At 43.8% G+C, this 18,287-nt stretch overlaps 1 protein-coding gene across 3 annotated transcripts in view; it reads right to left on the minus strand.

Annotated features, from left to right (window-relative positions):
* Positions 1–18,287, minus strand: part of LOC126541921 (neurobeachin-like protein 1) — a 137,560-nt gene that overhangs the window by 36,961 nt on the left and 82,312 nt on the right. For all 3 annotated transcript variants that reach the window (XM_050188891.2, XM_050188890.2, XM_050188889.2), the window contains 8 exons: positions 16,622–16,779; positions 15,167–15,291; positions 12,844–12,967; positions 10,468–10,619; positions 7,967–8,100; positions 6,899–7,105; positions 2,549–2,673; positions 1,889–2,029 (listed from right to left, as the gene is read on the minus strand). In XM_050188891.2, coding sequence (XP_050044848.1) covers positions 1,889–2,029; positions 2,549–2,673; positions 6,899–7,105; positions 7,967–8,100; positions 10,468–10,619; positions 12,844–12,967; positions 15,167–15,291; positions 16,622–16,779 — 1,166 coding nt within the window. The remainder of the gene's footprint in view (positions 1–1,888; positions 2,030–2,548; positions 2,674–6,898; positions 7,106–7,966; positions 8,101–10,467; positions 10,620–12,843; positions 12,968–15,166; positions 15,292–16,621; positions 16,780–18,287) is intronic.

Consider the following 18,287-nt stretch of genomic DNA (forward strand, 5'->3'; position numbering starts at 1 on the left):
TGTGTCTTCTCATTCTTGGTCCCTGTCGTATTACACTGCTCCGTGTCTACTACATTTGAAAAAAATTACTATGTATTGTTCCAGTTAACTAAAATCGAAGTAAATATTTGCAATCAGGGTAAACAGGAATCTAAATTTTCAAAATTTACTAACCTTATTATAGCTAACTGAAATCAAACTAGACTAATATATGAAAATGTTTAGTTTGTTTTGCCACCAACTAAAGGGTCTGTTTGCCAATAAACCAGAACGTCGTTATCTTTCTCAATTCAAGCTGTCACACTTAGAGGTCAGAGTCACTTGTAAGTGGTAGCTGAAAAACTGCAGATGGTGTACCTGCAGCTACCTAATGCCTAGAGCTTGGATCCCAAGTTGGTCACTTGAAATGAATGTTTCTGGCATGTAACACAACATAGTCCACTTGAAATGATGTCTTATCGTAATTACTAATTATGATGATCATTGTCCATTACAACTATAACAATGTTATATGTTCACAAAATCAGACCAGATACTTCTATAACAAAGTATGGCTATAGTGACTGAATCTTAAACTTATCTGTCAATGCTATGGCTGGACTGCACAACACCATTGCCTTGGTTGGTGGTTTTAATTGTAACGTGTTTGCTAGACTTAGTTATTTAAACTGAATTCTGCACTAAGAAGCTTTGGTCAAATACAATCATTACAGGAGGAGTTCACAGTGTAGATGAGACATTAATTTGTGGTAAGCTCTGAACCTATGCTGTGTAAAAAGGCACAGAAAGGACTAAAACAACTGTACTTGTTTGAGTGTGGTAGTAGACCCTTTCTACATATGTAGTTTGTCCTTGCTTGTTTTTTTAGTGTACTAATACTATGAAATTCTGAATTGTTGAAATGAACAAACACTCATCAGTTTCCTTTTGTCACATTTTCTTACACCCTTGTCCTTTATGTATGAAGTCATCTACTCTTAGAGGAAACACCGCAGAAGTATTTATTAACTTCTGGGCTTTTACATGCCAAAACCACAATATGATTATGAGACATGGTGTAGTGGGGGTCTTCAGATTAATTTTGATTGCCTGGTAACATGCACCCAATGCACAGTACACAGATGTCTTCGCATTTCACTCCTCATCGAAATGTGGTTGCTGCAGCCAAGATTTGATCTCACGAATTTGTGCTTAGCAGCACTATGCCAAAGCAACTACACCACCATGGCAGATCTATAGAAGTGTTAAACCCAGTATGACACCAACATTCTCCCTTCATTACAAATAAAAAAAAATTCTAATGTGATGCCCAATGTGGATATCTATTATACGACAGCGTGATTACTAGGCCTTCACCTTAAATTTAAGCTTTTTTAAGCCCAAGGTACTGCCCATAAGGGTAAAGAACTTTAGCCTCCCTGTAAACGTATACCAGTTTATGTAATACTGGGTTACTGAAGACATTTGCATCAATGGCAAACTAAGCATATTTTGCACAGCTGCTGGTATAAGGAGTCCACAGAGAAGTGATTGTTAACTTTCAGTCTGTTTTTCTTGATTTCCTTTGACAAGAACATCCACATAACAAAAAACATTTCCAGCACATTGCAGTTGGATAAAACCACAAGATGGCACTGCCCGCATTTCTACTGCCATTCACGACTTCAGTAGTCCGGTAATCCGTAAAGGGAAAAAGTTTGCGGACAAGCTAAAGCTCTCTAGTTCCTGTAAGTTTACAGTGCTACTTACAGTGTTACACTGTTACTTACAGTGTAAGTGTTGCAACATTGCTCCCTGTATAATTAACGAGGTCAAACATAATGCGACAAAGAAAAACTTTTTTTTTTTGCAATTTCGTATGAATTGGCCCTAATAACTATAAGCTCAGCATAAACTGTGGAGACTTCACCTGCCACTCTGCAACTCAATGTGGAGGGAAGTGAATGGCTCCAGGCGCACTAGGTAGTGCAAGACGCCTGCTGAGTTGGAATAGTGGGTGCCATAATGGAACTTCTCCACTGTGCCAGTGATGTCCACAAAGCTGTCGAACCTGCAAAGGATGCAGCACGAGCATCCAGTGTTATTTCTGGCTGCATGCTCAATACAGGAACAACAAGGAGTAACCTTTCACTAAAAATTGTGCATCTTCTTCTACTAAAACAATAAATTTTCTCTCAAAACTACAATAAACAGCCTTTGCCTGGCTAAGAGTACCTTTAAGAGGAAGCCGGCACACACCCTCTGTTGTGAAAGAACCAGAATTGTACGAGAAAGCCAGGAGATGTATGCACCATGTAAAAGGCTGGTAGATCAAAAAAGAGCTGCTCCTACATGCAGATTGAAGCACAATAGGTTGCGCAATGCTCCCCTTGAACAACAATGTGGAAAACTAAAAATTCCTGAACTCTCGCTTCAATTTTTTAACTATTAATGAACAAAACACCGTTATGAGGTTTGGCATTTCCATTTAGAATCTAACTAGATTTGGCAAACACAGTTTCAAACACTTAACTACTGTCACAGTAAAAGTAAGAGGCTGAAGGCTAAGCTAGCTAATTTGTTAACTTACTTGGCCTTGACCACCTCGATGTTCTTTGGGTTGACGATGCCAATTGGACGCGACAGGTCTCGGTAAATGGAAGGGCTGTCGAAGTCTAGCTTGGGAGAGGTGTAGTCTGCCAGTACCCAGGGAAACTGAAATAGAATAAAGAGGTGTTCAGCAACACCAGGTTATGCCTGCCACACACAGTTAATTAGTAAAACTGGCTTCAGCACCACTTTTTCTTTTCTATGCTACTGGCATGACTGCACATGTCATTTAGTGCTTGTCATTAATTCAAAAATTTAATAGATAATGCAGCAGCAAGCATGGTGCAAATATAAGATGCTTTGGTCTACAAAAAAAAAAAAGATAGAGAGAGAGAGAAAAGAAAGAAAATATCGCTACTATTTATGTACCTGGGAAAGGTTGAAAAATCGGCACATAGCTGCAAAACCAAATACAGATGAACCCACGTATCACGATTCTAAATATAATGACCTATCGGTTGTAATGACCACATTACAGTGCATTTATGATTTTCTGACCTTGCCTATTGAAACTGCTTCCAGATATAACAAATATTTTTTAACCACCATACTGTCATGATGAATGCTTCGAACCCGGTCAAGGTATAAAGAGGAAGGACGCGAAGTACCAATTAAAACATGGAAGTGTGACCAAACTGGGTGTATCGCAGTGCGCGGCCCGCTCCAGTCCAACCGTGACGATAATAGCTGAAATGAGCAACTGAGCGAACGCCACACGTGGATTTTGGAAGCTACAAAGAAGGTCACTCGCTTTCAAGGAGTGCCTTCAGGGAGAGGGCTTACAGCATAAACAGCATGGCACAAGGCGGACACCGGCACACATGCCAGTGTGATATTCGATGCCAAGACAGTGGCATTCTTGTTTCTGCGCAAATGCATTACGCCCATTTCAATGATTTGCAACAACTACGTATGTCCCTCCACCATGGGAACAACGGCCACTCAAACGTTCCTGTCGTTACTGTCTATATTCAACACAACCCGAGTACTCGAGAATGTTGAACCTGCGCTGCTGCCACGGATTGTTGCAAAAAATTGGCGGTTACCACACCGTTAGCAGATCACAGTTCGGCGGCACTTCGTTTACATGTTGCCAATTGCTGATAACACTTCGCGGTCATGTTCTACCCATCGAACATCACATTTTTTTCGTCCGAAACGACATAGAAACATAATTTTACAGTTCTTGTGTGGCTAATGCACAGTTGTAATGCCTGAGACTATGATGTTCGAGACCTTCACAGAATAGCGGCATGCCGCAGTAGTTTTCGAAGTTTACACTTCCAGCCAACTAGGACGCGTCACTCTTTTGCACACAACACAGTCATGTTCCGCTGGTAGTACGATATATCACAAGCTCTCGAATAACAAATGGCTGCTGTGCTTGCAGTTTCAAAATGAGAGGTGATAAAAAAACCACAGAGAAAGCAGTATTTGAGGAGAGGAATCTGCTAGGCCGCATCAGCGCGCACGGGCAGCCCGATAAAGTCATGATTGGGTGAGGAGGAGATGCAGTTCTCACTGCAGCACAACAAATGATGCGTCGGGCGCATTGCCATCGTTTGCATGTTCTTCTATAGACGCGCCACAGAAAAATAATGATAACATCTCGTATATTTTAAGTTTTCACAGATTTCATTATGTAACGTCAATACTTACAATCGGTGGACATTTTAGCAGCAGCTATTAATCAATACTGTCCTAATTACATGCCATACTGTATTTGAAACAAGCTACTAGTAGTAATGCCGGTGCAGACAACATCTGTCGAGGTCACCACAGTTCACTAGCTAGCATGTGGCGTGAGTGCATGCAGAGGTGACCTTGGGAGGAAAAGCTCCCAATATGGGCATGCAAGCTGGTTTCTTTCAGTCTGCAGGCTTTCTGTCTCTACTAGAGCTCTCGTGGGCTTCCGCATTGTGCTGGCTGTGCTGGCTTCTCAGACTTTGTGCACGCTTTCCACGTTGCAACAAAGGCGAGCCCTTTCCATCTGTGCTTTTTCTAGGATGGGGCGGAAATGTGTAGTGCCGAACTGCAGCAATGACTATGCATCCTGCAAGGAAACGGTAATTACGTTCAAAGTTCCGAGTGACTTGGTACAGTTGGAATTGTGGGCTCATTCAATTCAAGGAAGGATCGAGAGCTGACGTCTCGTGACTATGTTTCTGAGAAGCACTTTTCAGAGACCGGCAGCGGTATTAAGGCTAGCGTGGCGGCGAAGTCCTTCTAGACAAACCTAAACGGCCTCTCCTGTTACCAGACGCTGCGCCATCAATATTTATGCACTGTGTCAGCTACTTGTCTTCTGTTCGCAAAAAAGAGAAAGCCAACTGGATCTGTTGTGAAGTGCGCAAAATATGCCAAGACCTTGGGCTGTTGATGATGCAAACATGCACACTGCTTGGGCAAGAAAAATGAGACAGTGTGTCCTGTCGCCTCCAACGTTTGCCATCACTTTCAATCACGCATTTTAAAAAACATATATTATAGATTTGGCGTTCCAAAAAAAGTACATCATGCAGGTAATTTCTCCGTAAATGATGCCTTTCTTTCGTTAATTTTTCAAGGCATTTGGAGCCAGCGAAGAGGTACAAGAAACACACCCGTTCGCACCGAAAGTGCTAGTGGCGAATTGCCACCGAACGACCTTGAACCAGCGAGCCTTTTCGGAGGGCCCGCTGTGCACATTTTGCATTGTAAGTGAGCCGACTTATGACAGAGGGCGCTCATTAGGCATGCTTTGTGCTTGTGATGTGTGTAGTGTGCGACACGGTGCTGTGGTTGGAAAGGACTAGAAGCAGACAACAAGTAGTGCGCGTGTCGAGGTTAATTCCATGCTGGATGGAAAACGACAACGCCCAAGAGCGTCCCGCACGTGAACATGTGGCACAAGAAAAGAAACTAAAAGAGAAAAAGCCAATCCAATCAGAAGAGACCACGAAGCTTCAAGCAGCCAATGAGCAAACTATGAATCGGCCAGAGTGGGAGAAAAAGCGAGGCACGCTGGCAGAAGGGGGAGACGCAAGGAGAGTTCCAGGAAGCGACGCCAGGAGAAGGTCGGCCACTGCACCGGGAGTTGAAGATAGGCCGTTAGGTTCCAGACCCGAGCCACCAGGACTTCACCCGACCGGGGCCTCCTGCCAACCCGTTCGTGTGCGTCGCCACTCTACCCAATCGTGAACTGCTGCTCAAAGCCGGTGAGCTTCTGTGCCCGTGGGCAGAACAAGAGCAATCGGGCTATGGGCCCGAGTTCTACGCCCAGCTGCCTGGCCAGAACGCCACTGCCACCTGCTCGTGCCGCCAACTGCCCAAGGCTGGCGAGCTTCTGCGCCCGTGGGCACAACGAGAGCAGTTGGGCTACGGGCCTGAGTTCTACGCCCAGCTGCCTGGCCAGGACGTCGCCACCATCTGCTCATGCTGCCAAGCCACCTACCTGCCTTCCCTCTACATGCTAGAGTTGTCACGCTCTGGTCGCCCGATCAACGGTCCAACGATCCGACTTTGGTGAGACTGACGCCACTTCTCTTGTCATCTAGTCGCCGCTTCTCCACGTCAAGATTATTATGCGCCCTTGCAGTTGTGGTCAGCCTGGACTCGCGTACTGTTAACACCATCCTAGCCCTAAGTGCGTTTCTTGCCGTGATGCCTCTTTGAGTGTTTATTATATGTTTTTATCCTCTTTCTAGCTTTATTAAAAGTTTGTGTGTGTGTTTTTGAAACAAACGGCTTCGTCCTCAACTGGGTTCTCGGAGGCTCCGCCTCAGAGAACCGTCTGAGAACCGTCTGAACTTTTAAACAAAAGAACCTGCATCACAGTGGTATAGTGCCTGGATGAACTGTTCTGCAGCTATTTGATGAGGTGAAAACTAAAATTCAATGAACAGCTGTTCAGCTTGCCAACGTCAATCTCAACGCTAATGCTGTACAGTATGTCAAAGAAAGAGCACGTTGTCTACAGTAAATGTGTGTGGTAAACGTATGTCAACAGCAGGCCCGGCTATTTGCCTAATTAGATAATCATCTTTAAGAGTTTCTGCTTTAATTTTCTTTCTCTAGTTTTAGCACAAGCCACTAGTCTACAATGCCAAAATCCATGGCCTACACTATCTGTAGGCTTCAATTTTCGATACCTGCCATCATGTAACACTGCCAACGTTTCAGTGTATATACGCTGGGATTGGTGAAGGCACAAAAATCTATGCCTGACTTTTGAAGGCCATTATACAGACCATAGACAAATTCCGTATAGTACACAGTGGGTATCAATTTGTGCTCCTATGAATGAACACTGCTGGGACACCATGCAGTGAAGTTTGCTTGCTCAACTTACAACAGGGTACTGGCTGAGGTCGTTGTAGGTACGTCCTGCAATGGTGTTGAGGTGCATGAGGTACTCAAAGTTGGAGATCTCCCGGTTCACCCAGCGCTGGGTGAGGCCAGACGCACGGAGCAGCTCTGCCGGTGAGCGTGTTCCGGATGAGTAGAGCAGGTTGGGTGGGTGCAAGGCCACCACCCGGCCAAATATTTTGTTTCGAGTCTGCACAGTCATAAACAGGGAACAAAAGAAAGTTGCTGATCAGTTAGCAGAAGTTTCAAAATTTGGTATTCTGTTTATGCATCCTACGAAATCCATATGGTTTATGTCTCATGCTTGTGAAACCCAACTGTTAAAGATGAAAGAAATTAATTAATTATGGGGTTTTACATGCCAAAACCACGATCTGATCATGAGGCACGCCGTAGTGGGGGACTTCGGATTAATTTTGAACACCTGGGGTCCTTTAACATGCACCTAAATCTAAGTGCCACGGGTGTTTTTGCATTTCGTCCCCATCGAAATGCAGCTGCTGTGGCCGGGATTTGATTCCGCAACCTCGTGCTTAGCAGCGCAAACATATATGAAACATATAAAATATGTTTCATTATATATGAAACATATAAAGGCTGTATGCTTTAAAGTAGAGGGTGGGATTGGCTTTCAACGATTTGATAAAAAAAAATGGCAGTAAAATGAAGCCCCCTGGAATTCTTCAGCTGTATTAATTAAGTCATTTATATACAAACACAATGGAAGCTACAGTGTTAATTCCAGTCACTGCACCCCTACTCACTTCTGTTTGCTTTCAATGGAAGCATGAGATGCATGCAATGCAAAAGAGAACAAACTAATAGTTTCGTCATTGTGCTTCTGTTTGCTCTTTTTGGCACCCTTTTATGAAATAACTAGCCACAGAATTCCATTTGCCGTGGAGAGAAAAAATTCTTAAAAAGTTTCACCACAAATCGCATATCCATGGTACTTATCATGTCAGTACCATAGCAGTCATTGTTGATGCGTAATGAGTTCAAGGCATTAAAGTACCAGACGTATCACAATGTAGCTGAACACGCCACTAACCTTTGTTGTGAAGTTCAGGAAGAAGTTGCTCTGGTCAACAAGGAAGAACTCCAGGGCTGAGCGACGCAGATTGTAGCGTCGCAGGTGTACCTCCCGCAGCATGTGCAAGGGATATGTGAAGTCGTGCCTTTCACCTGAAAATGAATTGTTTTTGGCACTTCAGCTAAGCAGAAGGGTTGAAATCTGGGCCAGTTGGTACATACTTGAACGAAAAAACCAGTCAAAAACACAAAGGACAAGAGGTTCACACCACACCAGTCATTGTGGTGTGAACCTCTCCTCTTGTCCTTTGTGTTTTTGACTGTTTTTTTCGTTTCAGTTAAGCAACATGTTCCTCTGGAAGAGGGTTGATTCCTAGAGCCAAACAGGCTAGCAGTTATTCATATAGCTGGCAAAGTTCCAAAGCGAAATCTTTATTCAAGAGTCATGTGCAGTCCTGCCTGTTTTCTTACTCCAATACTCGGTGAGGATTGTTTCCTAGCAGCTGCGGGGATGCTCAACTCTCACGCATCTGCTGCTGTTGTTTTCCCTGCATGGATAGTGTGTCTCCTGCAATCCGGCTTTTCTGCGTAGCTAAGTGCCTGTGGCGGGTGGTGTGGTTGCAAATTAGCATGAGAGATGGCACGAGTGTTGCACTGCTAACGCCACCTAACATCAGGGCAAAAGGGAGTAGGAACAGCTCTTTGGCTTGGGGTCAGCAAACCATTCGGGCATTCTGAACATGCACCGACACACTTAGCAGGACCATCCTGAGAAAGGCTTCAGAGAGAGGCACTGGGACGGACAAACATAATCGTTCGAATGTGCCACCATTCGCTTGACCGTACCAATTAGGCATTGGTGTCCAGCATGTGAGGGAACATATTCGCTTGCTATTTGGTCACAGTGAGTCAGAGTTCTTCAATTTGTTGTGCGCCCATTGGCATGTTCCATAGGTAACAATTCGGCTGACTACATTGGTGTACAAAAGGTACAATAAATGTCCTTGTGATTGTCTGCATTACTGTGTTTTCATTCCTTCATTCCAGGAGCATGTTTGAGACCCCACACAGTATGCATTGAAAGGCTCAAAAATGGAATAGGAAGTAGTAGTTCCCTCGCAACACAAAATCGAGGTATGCAGACATTATTTCATGACTGTGGGCAGTGCAAAATAACAATGACCTCAAAGCATTTAAACAGGAGAATTTCTGAGGAAGTTGATTCTACTGATCTGATGAAGGCTATCAGCACTTGCCTCGTCTGTATTACCTCCCTGCCTTTCCTTCTTCCCTTCTCTCTCTCTCTCTCTCTGTATTATTCTAACCATATTGCAGTGCATGAAATCATGAAAGAGCATTAACTAACCCAATTTTATGCTATTTCAAATGGCCCTCTCTCCACAGAGCTGTGCAGCAGAATATTATGCAAGCTTTTACTTAAACCTACAGTACGTTGGAGCGATTAGTGAGACCCAGTATGGGTCAGCTAAGAAGCAAGAAGCAATAGAAATGGTGTACAAAGCTGGGATGACTGGCACTTCTGTTTGAAAGATGACAAACAGTACAAACGAAGCAAGGCAAACAAAGTGAACTTAGCCTTACAATTGAGCCTTGCTCTATTCTTCAATTATATAAAAAATTTCCCTCTTTAGGGCTATCAGATGGGAGAAAAGAACATGGCATAGAAGCCTTAGCCTGCATATCCAGCATGTTCCACAAGAGGACAACCTTGTTAGCTTTTTCCTGGTAGCTAATTTCTCGATATTGTGCCACGTAATTGGTTTAACAGATCTTGTATGATGACTCTTGAGAAAGTATACCCTGTTCAGATATTGGAGTGCATATGCATGTTCTTTAATTGTAACACAAATTACTGCTTTAACTACACCTTGCGAAGATATGTTAAAGGTTTGAACCACATTTCCCACTCCATCGCATGGGCAAAGAGACTTCCTTCAAGATGACATTGGCAAAATTCCTTTTTAGATAAATTTGTACTATTTTAGTTCTTCCTCTATCTATGTTGATGTTTCTGTTTCCCTTGGTACCCTTCAGTTTTTCACTTTCTGACAGCCATTGTGCCCATCTACTCTGTAATGACATTTTGGCATTAAGAGCAATCAAATTAAATGAAATGAAAAGAATGAATGAATGTAAGACAGCAGCTACACTTAACTGCAAGCATAAATTGGCTCAAATGATGATAATAAAGCCCTATTAACACAATTTCACTTCCTAATCTAATAACACCGCCTGAAAGCTGAATTGCAAGAGCTTAGTAGCGCTGCCAGAAAGCTATGCAATGACTAATCAAATATGCCATCAGAATAAAGCATTTTAGCAATCCCGGAGGCCACTTACAGGATTTATATATCATTACAAAATGTTTTCAAGCAGTGGCACTAGCCATTTTTCAGGTACAAACAGCCCTGTGATCACAGTATGTCTTTCACGCAAGTATGCCGAGTGACTACACAGAGTTCAACAATAATTAAATTTGCTGAAAATTCTCGCACTTACCTTCTTCCCTCACTGGTGAGAGGTCAATGAAGTAAATCTGAGTTGCAGTGACCTCAAACCGGCCTTTGACAACCTTCATAAGTGTCACAAGTTCACAGTCTTCCTCAATCACGGGCTTTTTCTTATCAATGATGCCATCAGGATTTTCCAAACTGAAATAAGACAAAGCACCAGTCGTTGTGGTGTGAGCCTCTCTTCTTGTCTTTTATGACTGGTTTTTTCCTTCAACAAAGCACTCTCCATTAAATAAGGAGTGGCCATATAGGCAATGGGTAATTCACAATAGCGATAAGTTAGCTCACAGCACAAAATGTCCCATTATTAACTTACTACATTATGACTACCATTACCGTATTTACTCGAATATAACGTGCATTTTCCCCCCAATAAAATGGGTCCAAAAATTGTGTGTGCGTTAGAATCGAGTACGACCCTAAATCTGTGTTACCATATCGGCATCGGCATTGCAAAATGGCCACCTCGTTTGCGCTTCAAGCCGAGCTGCCGTAGCTTTCTCCAGGCAATGCTTCCTTTGGCTTAGGTCAGTGCACCATCTGTCTTCTCGTTTTCTGCGTTTGCTCTATCAGCATGCAAGTGCCGACTGCAAAGACATGCCGAGTTCATCATGATGCCGCAATTAAAAGGAAGACGATCATGTGTGCGGAGATGGACAGAAATCGGGCCGCATCACGGGCGTTCTGAGTTCCCAAAACTTGCGTGCGGGACTGGCGCAAGCAGGAAAGGCGTTCTACACCGGCGGCTGCTACGTACATCATGGCCGCGCAGCCCCTATCTTGAAAGCAATGTGCGACGGAGACAAGAGTCTGCGCATCTAGCTGCACCACGCTGTGTCTTCATCGCTTCGTTCACGTCGAAGCAAGGGGCCGCACAAAGGTCAATTACCTCACATCTGCTACCGCACTTCTTCACCCTGGCGTTTAAAGAGTTTCCGCAGCCATTGAGTGAGATGTGTTCATGTTTGCTTGTGCATGCATGACACTATGCTTGTTAATTTAGTTAGTAAGCAAATGTTTAAAAGCTTATAGGCCGATAAAACTACTATCCTTACTTTCTACTAATTTGCTATCGTAATCGATGCTTCACTTTTTGGACGAAACTGCGACTTTTTTTTTACTGTAAAGGACTTTTCCTTTTTTAGGTCACGACAAACGGGTAACGTTACAATTGAGGGCAGTTTATTATTTTTTTTATCTGGTCACAGAAAACGGGTGCACGTTACAATTGAGGGCGCATTAGAATCAAGTAAATAGGGTAGGTCAAGGCCACTAACCAACCGAAGATGATTGCTACAGTACAAGAAAGTGATAACTATCAATTCTGTCCCTAACCTTTGGCAAACTTGTTGGTGGATAAGAGTGCAGCACTTAGCCCCATAACGCATAAGTAATGCTTACAGTCACTCCTAAAACCAATTCAACTATGCCAATGCTTTCTCAAAAAGGTGAAGATATTGTTGATTCACTTTGCTCATATAAATATCATGATCAAGCCATAATATAAATACCTAAAGGCATTCTCTGACAGTCACAAATGTCAAACAGCTGATGAGATGCTACCCAGATAGAAAGGCAGATTTTGAAAGCAGCACTGCATGTTAACATGCGACTTCAAACAGAAAGCCCGTTTGAGAGGTTATAAGTGCAATAGAAAAAAAAAACTCGTGTATTCTGACAGGCAACCATTCAGTGTGAAAAAAAAAAATGTTCGGTAACGTGGCAGATGCACGTGATTAACGACAAAAGCTTGATTGACCAATATGTTCAAATGACAAATTATAGATTAATTTAGTTCCATTTCTGTACAATGTACAAAATGGAAGGAGCTCAAACAAAAAGTGAAATCTAGTTCACCTGACGAGGGTTCGTTTGCAAGGTTTAAAATCCCAAAGCAGCAGACGTGCTATCAGAGATGTCTTAGTAAAGTGCAGAATTTTTACTGCCTGAGCTTTTTTAACATGCAACAAAGGTACGATACAAAGAGAAATGTTGTATTCCAACCCTATCGAAATGCAACCGTTGCATCCTGGAATAGAGCCCACAACGTCACATTCCATAGGAGAATGCTGCGACCATTGAGCTACCATAAAGGGCGACACAAGCTACAATCCAAAGCACTGTTTCATTCAGTCTTGTACAGTGCAATCGTGCAGATTGAAAACCAAATGTTTTGTTTAGTCACCAAATTCATGAGGAATTGAAACCATTAAGAAGGTGGTCTTTTAAATGATCTTATCATTATTACAATCAATCTGGTAAGCTGTCAGTCCCATTATAAGTAAGGAGTATCTGGCCATAGGAAAAAAAAAGAAAAGAAACCCAGGATCTCTGCATGGCAGAAAAAGACCTATCAACTCACTCCTGCACTTGTCCTTGCAGAGCTTGGATGTCTTCTTCAGCAACAATGTCTTCCTTTTGCTGCATGGCTCTGGCTTCAGCCGTGATTGGCGGAAGCCAGCTTGTGTTTTGATTTGCCAGTATACCTGCCAACACCATGACAAATATTAATCTATGCACTGCTTTGCTCATTTCTGTAAACAAGCTCTGCATTGTTTTTGCCTAACAAAAATGTTCCATAATTGCACAACTATCCTTGTTGAATAATGTTCAAATGGCTTTCCCGCATACAGGCGCTGCTCAAGACAAGGTGGTGATCCCTGAAACCATAAATTCTGTAGGAAACAATAACACAGTGCTGCAAAGCGGGCAACTAGTAATTTCAAGGGCTATATAGAAAAAGTTTGTTCCAAGAAAAGCTACTAGCTGCACAATAAGCCATTGTGCCACGTCTTTTGGCTGCAAGTTTAAGAGTAATGAAACTCTGCAGAACATGAACTTGCCATTTATTAATGGGCTCTATACATTTGTGCAAACTGAATGACAACAAAATTATGACAAAACAGTCAATCATCACATAAAAGTCACAATTACAAAAAAGGTTGCTTTGTTTCTTGCTTTATAAGAACAATTGATAAGTGTGGGTAGATTCAGCAGAATTTAGGCAGAAAAGAATGACTTCAAGGACATTGCGAAGTTGTCTATACTATAAGCAGATACGGTGGAACCCTAATCATAAGAATTTCTCAGGACCACTCGAAAGCTTTGTATAATCCAATCAACAAAAATTATTTTTATAACACAAAGTACTGTGTGACAGAGTTGCAAGGAGCTTCAATTTTAAATATAGGCTAATGCTCTGCAGGAACTGCGTGCATGAACATGTGTATCCAATATGATCTGCGTGCCTTCTGGTAGCTGATCGGTTCGACCTTCGCAAATGTTTTCAAGCTTCAGGCAATAATTGCACTTTCGAGAGATGTGTCAATGTATACGGCCGACAGTGCTCTGGCGCAGCAAAGATAGCGATCTTGGCATAATGCCAAAAGTGCTGTTTGCCTTGTATGTGGACGTGTCCCGTGATGGGAGCAGGCACTGCGAAAAGGTTGAGAAAGAGAAAGTGCAGGGAGATGGCAATGAAGGGGCAAAGGTGGGTAGCTGTTAAGAAAGGCAAAAAGGGGGAATAGTCCCAAATGATGAGACACAAATGAGCATACACAAGATAAGGAAAAAATATTATGCAGAAACCATTGACAATGACTGAATTTAAATGAATAGCCTGAACAAACTAACAAACAAGTGAACGAGCGACGGTTCCCCCTCCTTCCTGCAGATTCCTACAACCCGGTTGCCCAAGAGCATGTGCCCTTCTTTTTGGCACCTTCCCTCACCTTCCTGCGATGACCGAGTAAGTAACAGCCTCCCCTCCTTCTCATTCCCCCCCCCCCCCCAAACACACATACACTACTCCTCCTTCTCGCAATTTGTTAGCTCAAGAGCATGTGTCCTTTCCTCAGCACATTTCCTCACCTTCCCTCTCCCAAGTCCTACATCAACCGCCAACCAACCATGAAAACGGCTGAAATAGCCTTTAAACAACCTCTTTAAAAGGCAAGGAGCGAGCCAGGAAACCAGTTGGAGCTTTCCGCATGTGGAAGGGCTCTCTCCCTCTCCTTACGGAGGGGACAGCGCAGCAAGGGAGCTGCCAGAGGCTGGTGGTGCTTCTGGTCTGTCCGCCAGTGGGTTCATACTTACACACAAGTCATTTTTTGAGAGGGGTTGATTACTGTGGTGTGCCCCATCAAAATAAAGTTTTATCCCTCGCTCTCTCGTCTTTTGAGACGAAACATGCATAAACACACGTTGTATAATCGAGGTTTTTAATGCAATGTCTCTATGGGGAGTTCGCCGGGACTGCATTAATCCGTCATAAAACCTGATATGTCGCAACATCAGGGGATGCAGGACAGGTGTTCCACTGTACTAGGAAAGCTGGAAGAGTAGCTGTACAAGACAGTGGCACCATCAACAATGCTGTCGATGACAAAAATAATTTGCACCAATGTGTCAATGCCATAAAGCTCTAAATACCTACAGCGAGGATGATGAGTTGGCATGAAAGTTCAAAGCAACTATGCATCAGAGGAATAAGTCAAGGTCCTGAACATCACAGGGAAGGTCTAAGGATGAACACTCAAACAGTTTGGTCACACATGGAGAGTCTCATCCACGGAAAGCCAATGAATGTTTAAGCTGAAGGCAAGAGGCTCTAAGGCTCAAACAAATAAAATCCCCTGAAAGTTTTCGCTAATAAAGACACAAATAACCACAGCAAATGTCCACACCTTGGTTGTCTCGTAGACAGCTAGCCTGGTAGTGGCTGTCAAAATTATGGTTGAGGGTCAATTTCAGCCGCATCCTGGCAAAGTTCTCCTGCTGGGACAGCTTCCAGTAAAGTGGCTTGGTGACACTGCCAATGGACAAGACGACAAACAGTAAAGTGTAAAACATAGCATATAAAAAAGGGCTGAATTTCTATGCTGCTATAAACAAGCGAGCGACTGCTACTACTTGCTGTTCGGTGCCGTGTTTTTCATTAAAGCAATTCGCCGCTATTAGCAATTGTGCCGACTCCACCTTAGCAATCCTCGCCAATGGCTTTGAGAGATAAAACTTTATTGTGTCCTTGATGGGGTCCAGGGGTGGCAGGGTTTGGGAGACTAACCCCCAGTTCCCCCTACTTCCTCAGACAGTGGCCAGTCCTTGCTTTCTTGCTTTCTGGTGTCTTTGGCTATCCGGACAGCCCAGAGCTGCTCTTCTGGGTCCAAACTGAGCAGCAAAGTCTCCCACTGCTCGGCTGTAGTTATGATGCGTGTAGTGTTAGTGCGGTGGGTGTTGGTGGGCGAGACTTTGGAGCATGCCCAAATAACGTGATCGAGGTCAGTGCGGGCCTCACACGTTTTGCACAGTGGGGAGTATGCATTCGGGTAAATGTGGTTGTATAGCACGAGGTTTGGGAAAGTTCGCATCTGAAGTAGTTGCCAAGTGGTGGATTGAGATATATTCAGTGTTTTGTGTGTTGGGGGGGGTAGCGTAACCGCTCTCTGTGGTAGTGGAGGACGATTTCTCGGAATGTGACTATTCGGTCCGACTTCGAGGCTTGGAAAGCACGACGCGTTGCATACTACCGGTTCCAGAAAGCCGGCTTCGCCTCAATACGGTATTGTTACGTGGTAAAGCTTACGCAAAGTATTGCGGTGAAGCGTATTAAGCATGGGAAGGGGCAGTTGTCAGTGGACATGGCATGTATTCCTTAATTATATGCTCGTGCGCACGCTGTCTCCTATCACAGTACGAGCATAATAAATGGACTGGCAGGCCTTCAGAGCTATTTCGGACGTGCCTGTGGCGAGTTGAGTACTTGGGGGCAGTAAAAGGCACACATTGATTTTTTCGGATTGTTCGATTTTTCAGACAATTTGGCGACCCTAGGGAGTCCAAAAAATCAGTATTGACTGTAAAAGTAGTAGTAAAAGGACACGGTCAGCAATATCTAAAACTTATCAAAAATTACACGAGATGTGTCACTTAAAGCTTCGATAAGTATTTGATGAATACTGCACAACTTCTTGACAAATCGCCTGAATACCCAATATTTGTGTTACCATGCTTCTTTTGCACTAGTTTTGCACTTTTCCCTTAAATGATTCTGCAAAGCTAACAGCAACAAACAAAATGAGGTCTCTTGAGCCTACATAACTAGTCTACCTGCACACATATATAACATACACAATACTAACCTTGATGCCCAGGGACCACAGGGTCCAGTGAGGAAAAGCTTGGTGGCTTTCCACCGTCTGCAGATGAACAAGTGTTGATTTCGGAGATTTGTTTGCATTGCAAGTATCCGCTGCTGCTCCTCCACCAGCCGGGCTTGAAATGCACTCAGGATCTGTGACTGTTCAAAGCATAAGCATATGCAATGATAAAGTGTGCTTTATACAACATAATAGGGGAGCGCAAATAGTAATCTTTCAGAACAAATCAAATACGAATCGAATGTGGCCAGAAGAGAATAAAATCAAATAGCTTTTGAATAATAAACAGCCATTTTCACAATTAATAAAAGACTATGTTCACATACTAGTATTCACAACATTAGAAAGTTTCTTTCATTACATTGCACGTTATGAGGCATTGTATATGAGAAGCACAAATAGACCATTAGAAACAAATAAGCAGTTTGCATACACAGGACTTTTCGGAGAATGGGAATGATTGCTTGTTTGGCATATTTGCTGAGGAGCAGAGTCCAGGGTCACTGTGGTACGAACATCAAACAACATTCCACCGAGTCAACATGGACAATGAGATACTGACAGTGACCGCAAGTTAGAGGTCAGCGTGAGAATGAGACGACAGAGGTTTTCCAAGAGCTGCAGCGAAAGACACCAGAGCCTGCAGAAGCTTTACCTTCTGGCACACTTGGGCCATTGACCTCTCTACAGTCATTGGTGAAACACTAGGTCTGGTATGCTTGCTTCCCCTTTTCCAGGTTTAGCTCAGGAGCAGTGCGTGTGCTTTATGTCAACCTTCACCTCCTCGGAGGTGGTGTGCTGTGCCGACACGAACCACTGGACTGGTCGATTGGAATGTTACCCGTTTCCTAAGAGAGTGATATAGGGAAGATGGAGTGTTTTCAAGCTAAGCTTGTATTGCCTCACTCATGTCGACGTCAGTGTTGGTGTTGTCATACTAAAAAACCCAAGATGTGAAAAAATAAGAATTGCTTGTTGGGCTGCGGATTCAAACCACCGACCTCCGGGTTGCAAGACCACCACGCTAACTGCTTCAGCCACTGTTGGTTCATCATACGCAACCTTTAAAGTGGGGTTTTATATGCATGAAGAAGTAGACGCAGTGCAAAGCACGAGCCAATCACAGGCGTCCCCTCCTTTCATTAGGAGGGAAAGAGTGTGATCGCGTGTTCGCTCGCCTCGCGCCCATCACTTCCCACCAGTTTAGACCCGGCAGTCAGATGGGGAGGCCGCGTTTTGTTTGTCCTGCCCAAGAGGAAGCTGCATTGAAGAAATGGCAGCGAAAGCACGCCATGCGGCATGCGTTCGGCCGAAGAACAGGCAGTGTTTGATGAATGCCACCAGGAACTCACTCGAGAAAGGACTTGCTGTCGATGTGTCGACCTCGCCATGAGAGAGTGCGAAGCCGAGGCGTTACGACAGCAAAGAGCCATGGATCCCGAGCTTCACTTGCACCCCCCTTCACATTAGTGGAAGCGCGGTCAATTTAAACACATCTTAAGGGTGTGGGGTGTGCTCTCCCAGAACGATGTAGTCTACTCTGAACTGTAGCTCATGCTACGAGAATGATGCACTGCACTCGGTGCTCTTGCCAGTACCGAGTACAGTATCTTATGGCTTTCCCTGTAAATAAGTTTGCCCTTTTCCC

This window comes from Dermacentor andersoni, chromosome 2 (genome assembly GCF_023375885.2).
Source record: "Dermacentor andersoni chromosome 2, qqDerAnde1_hic_scaffold, whole genome shotgun sequence".
Classification (NCBI taxonomy): Eukaryota; Metazoa; Arthropoda; class Arachnida; order Ixodida; family Ixodidae; genus Dermacentor; species Dermacentor andersoni.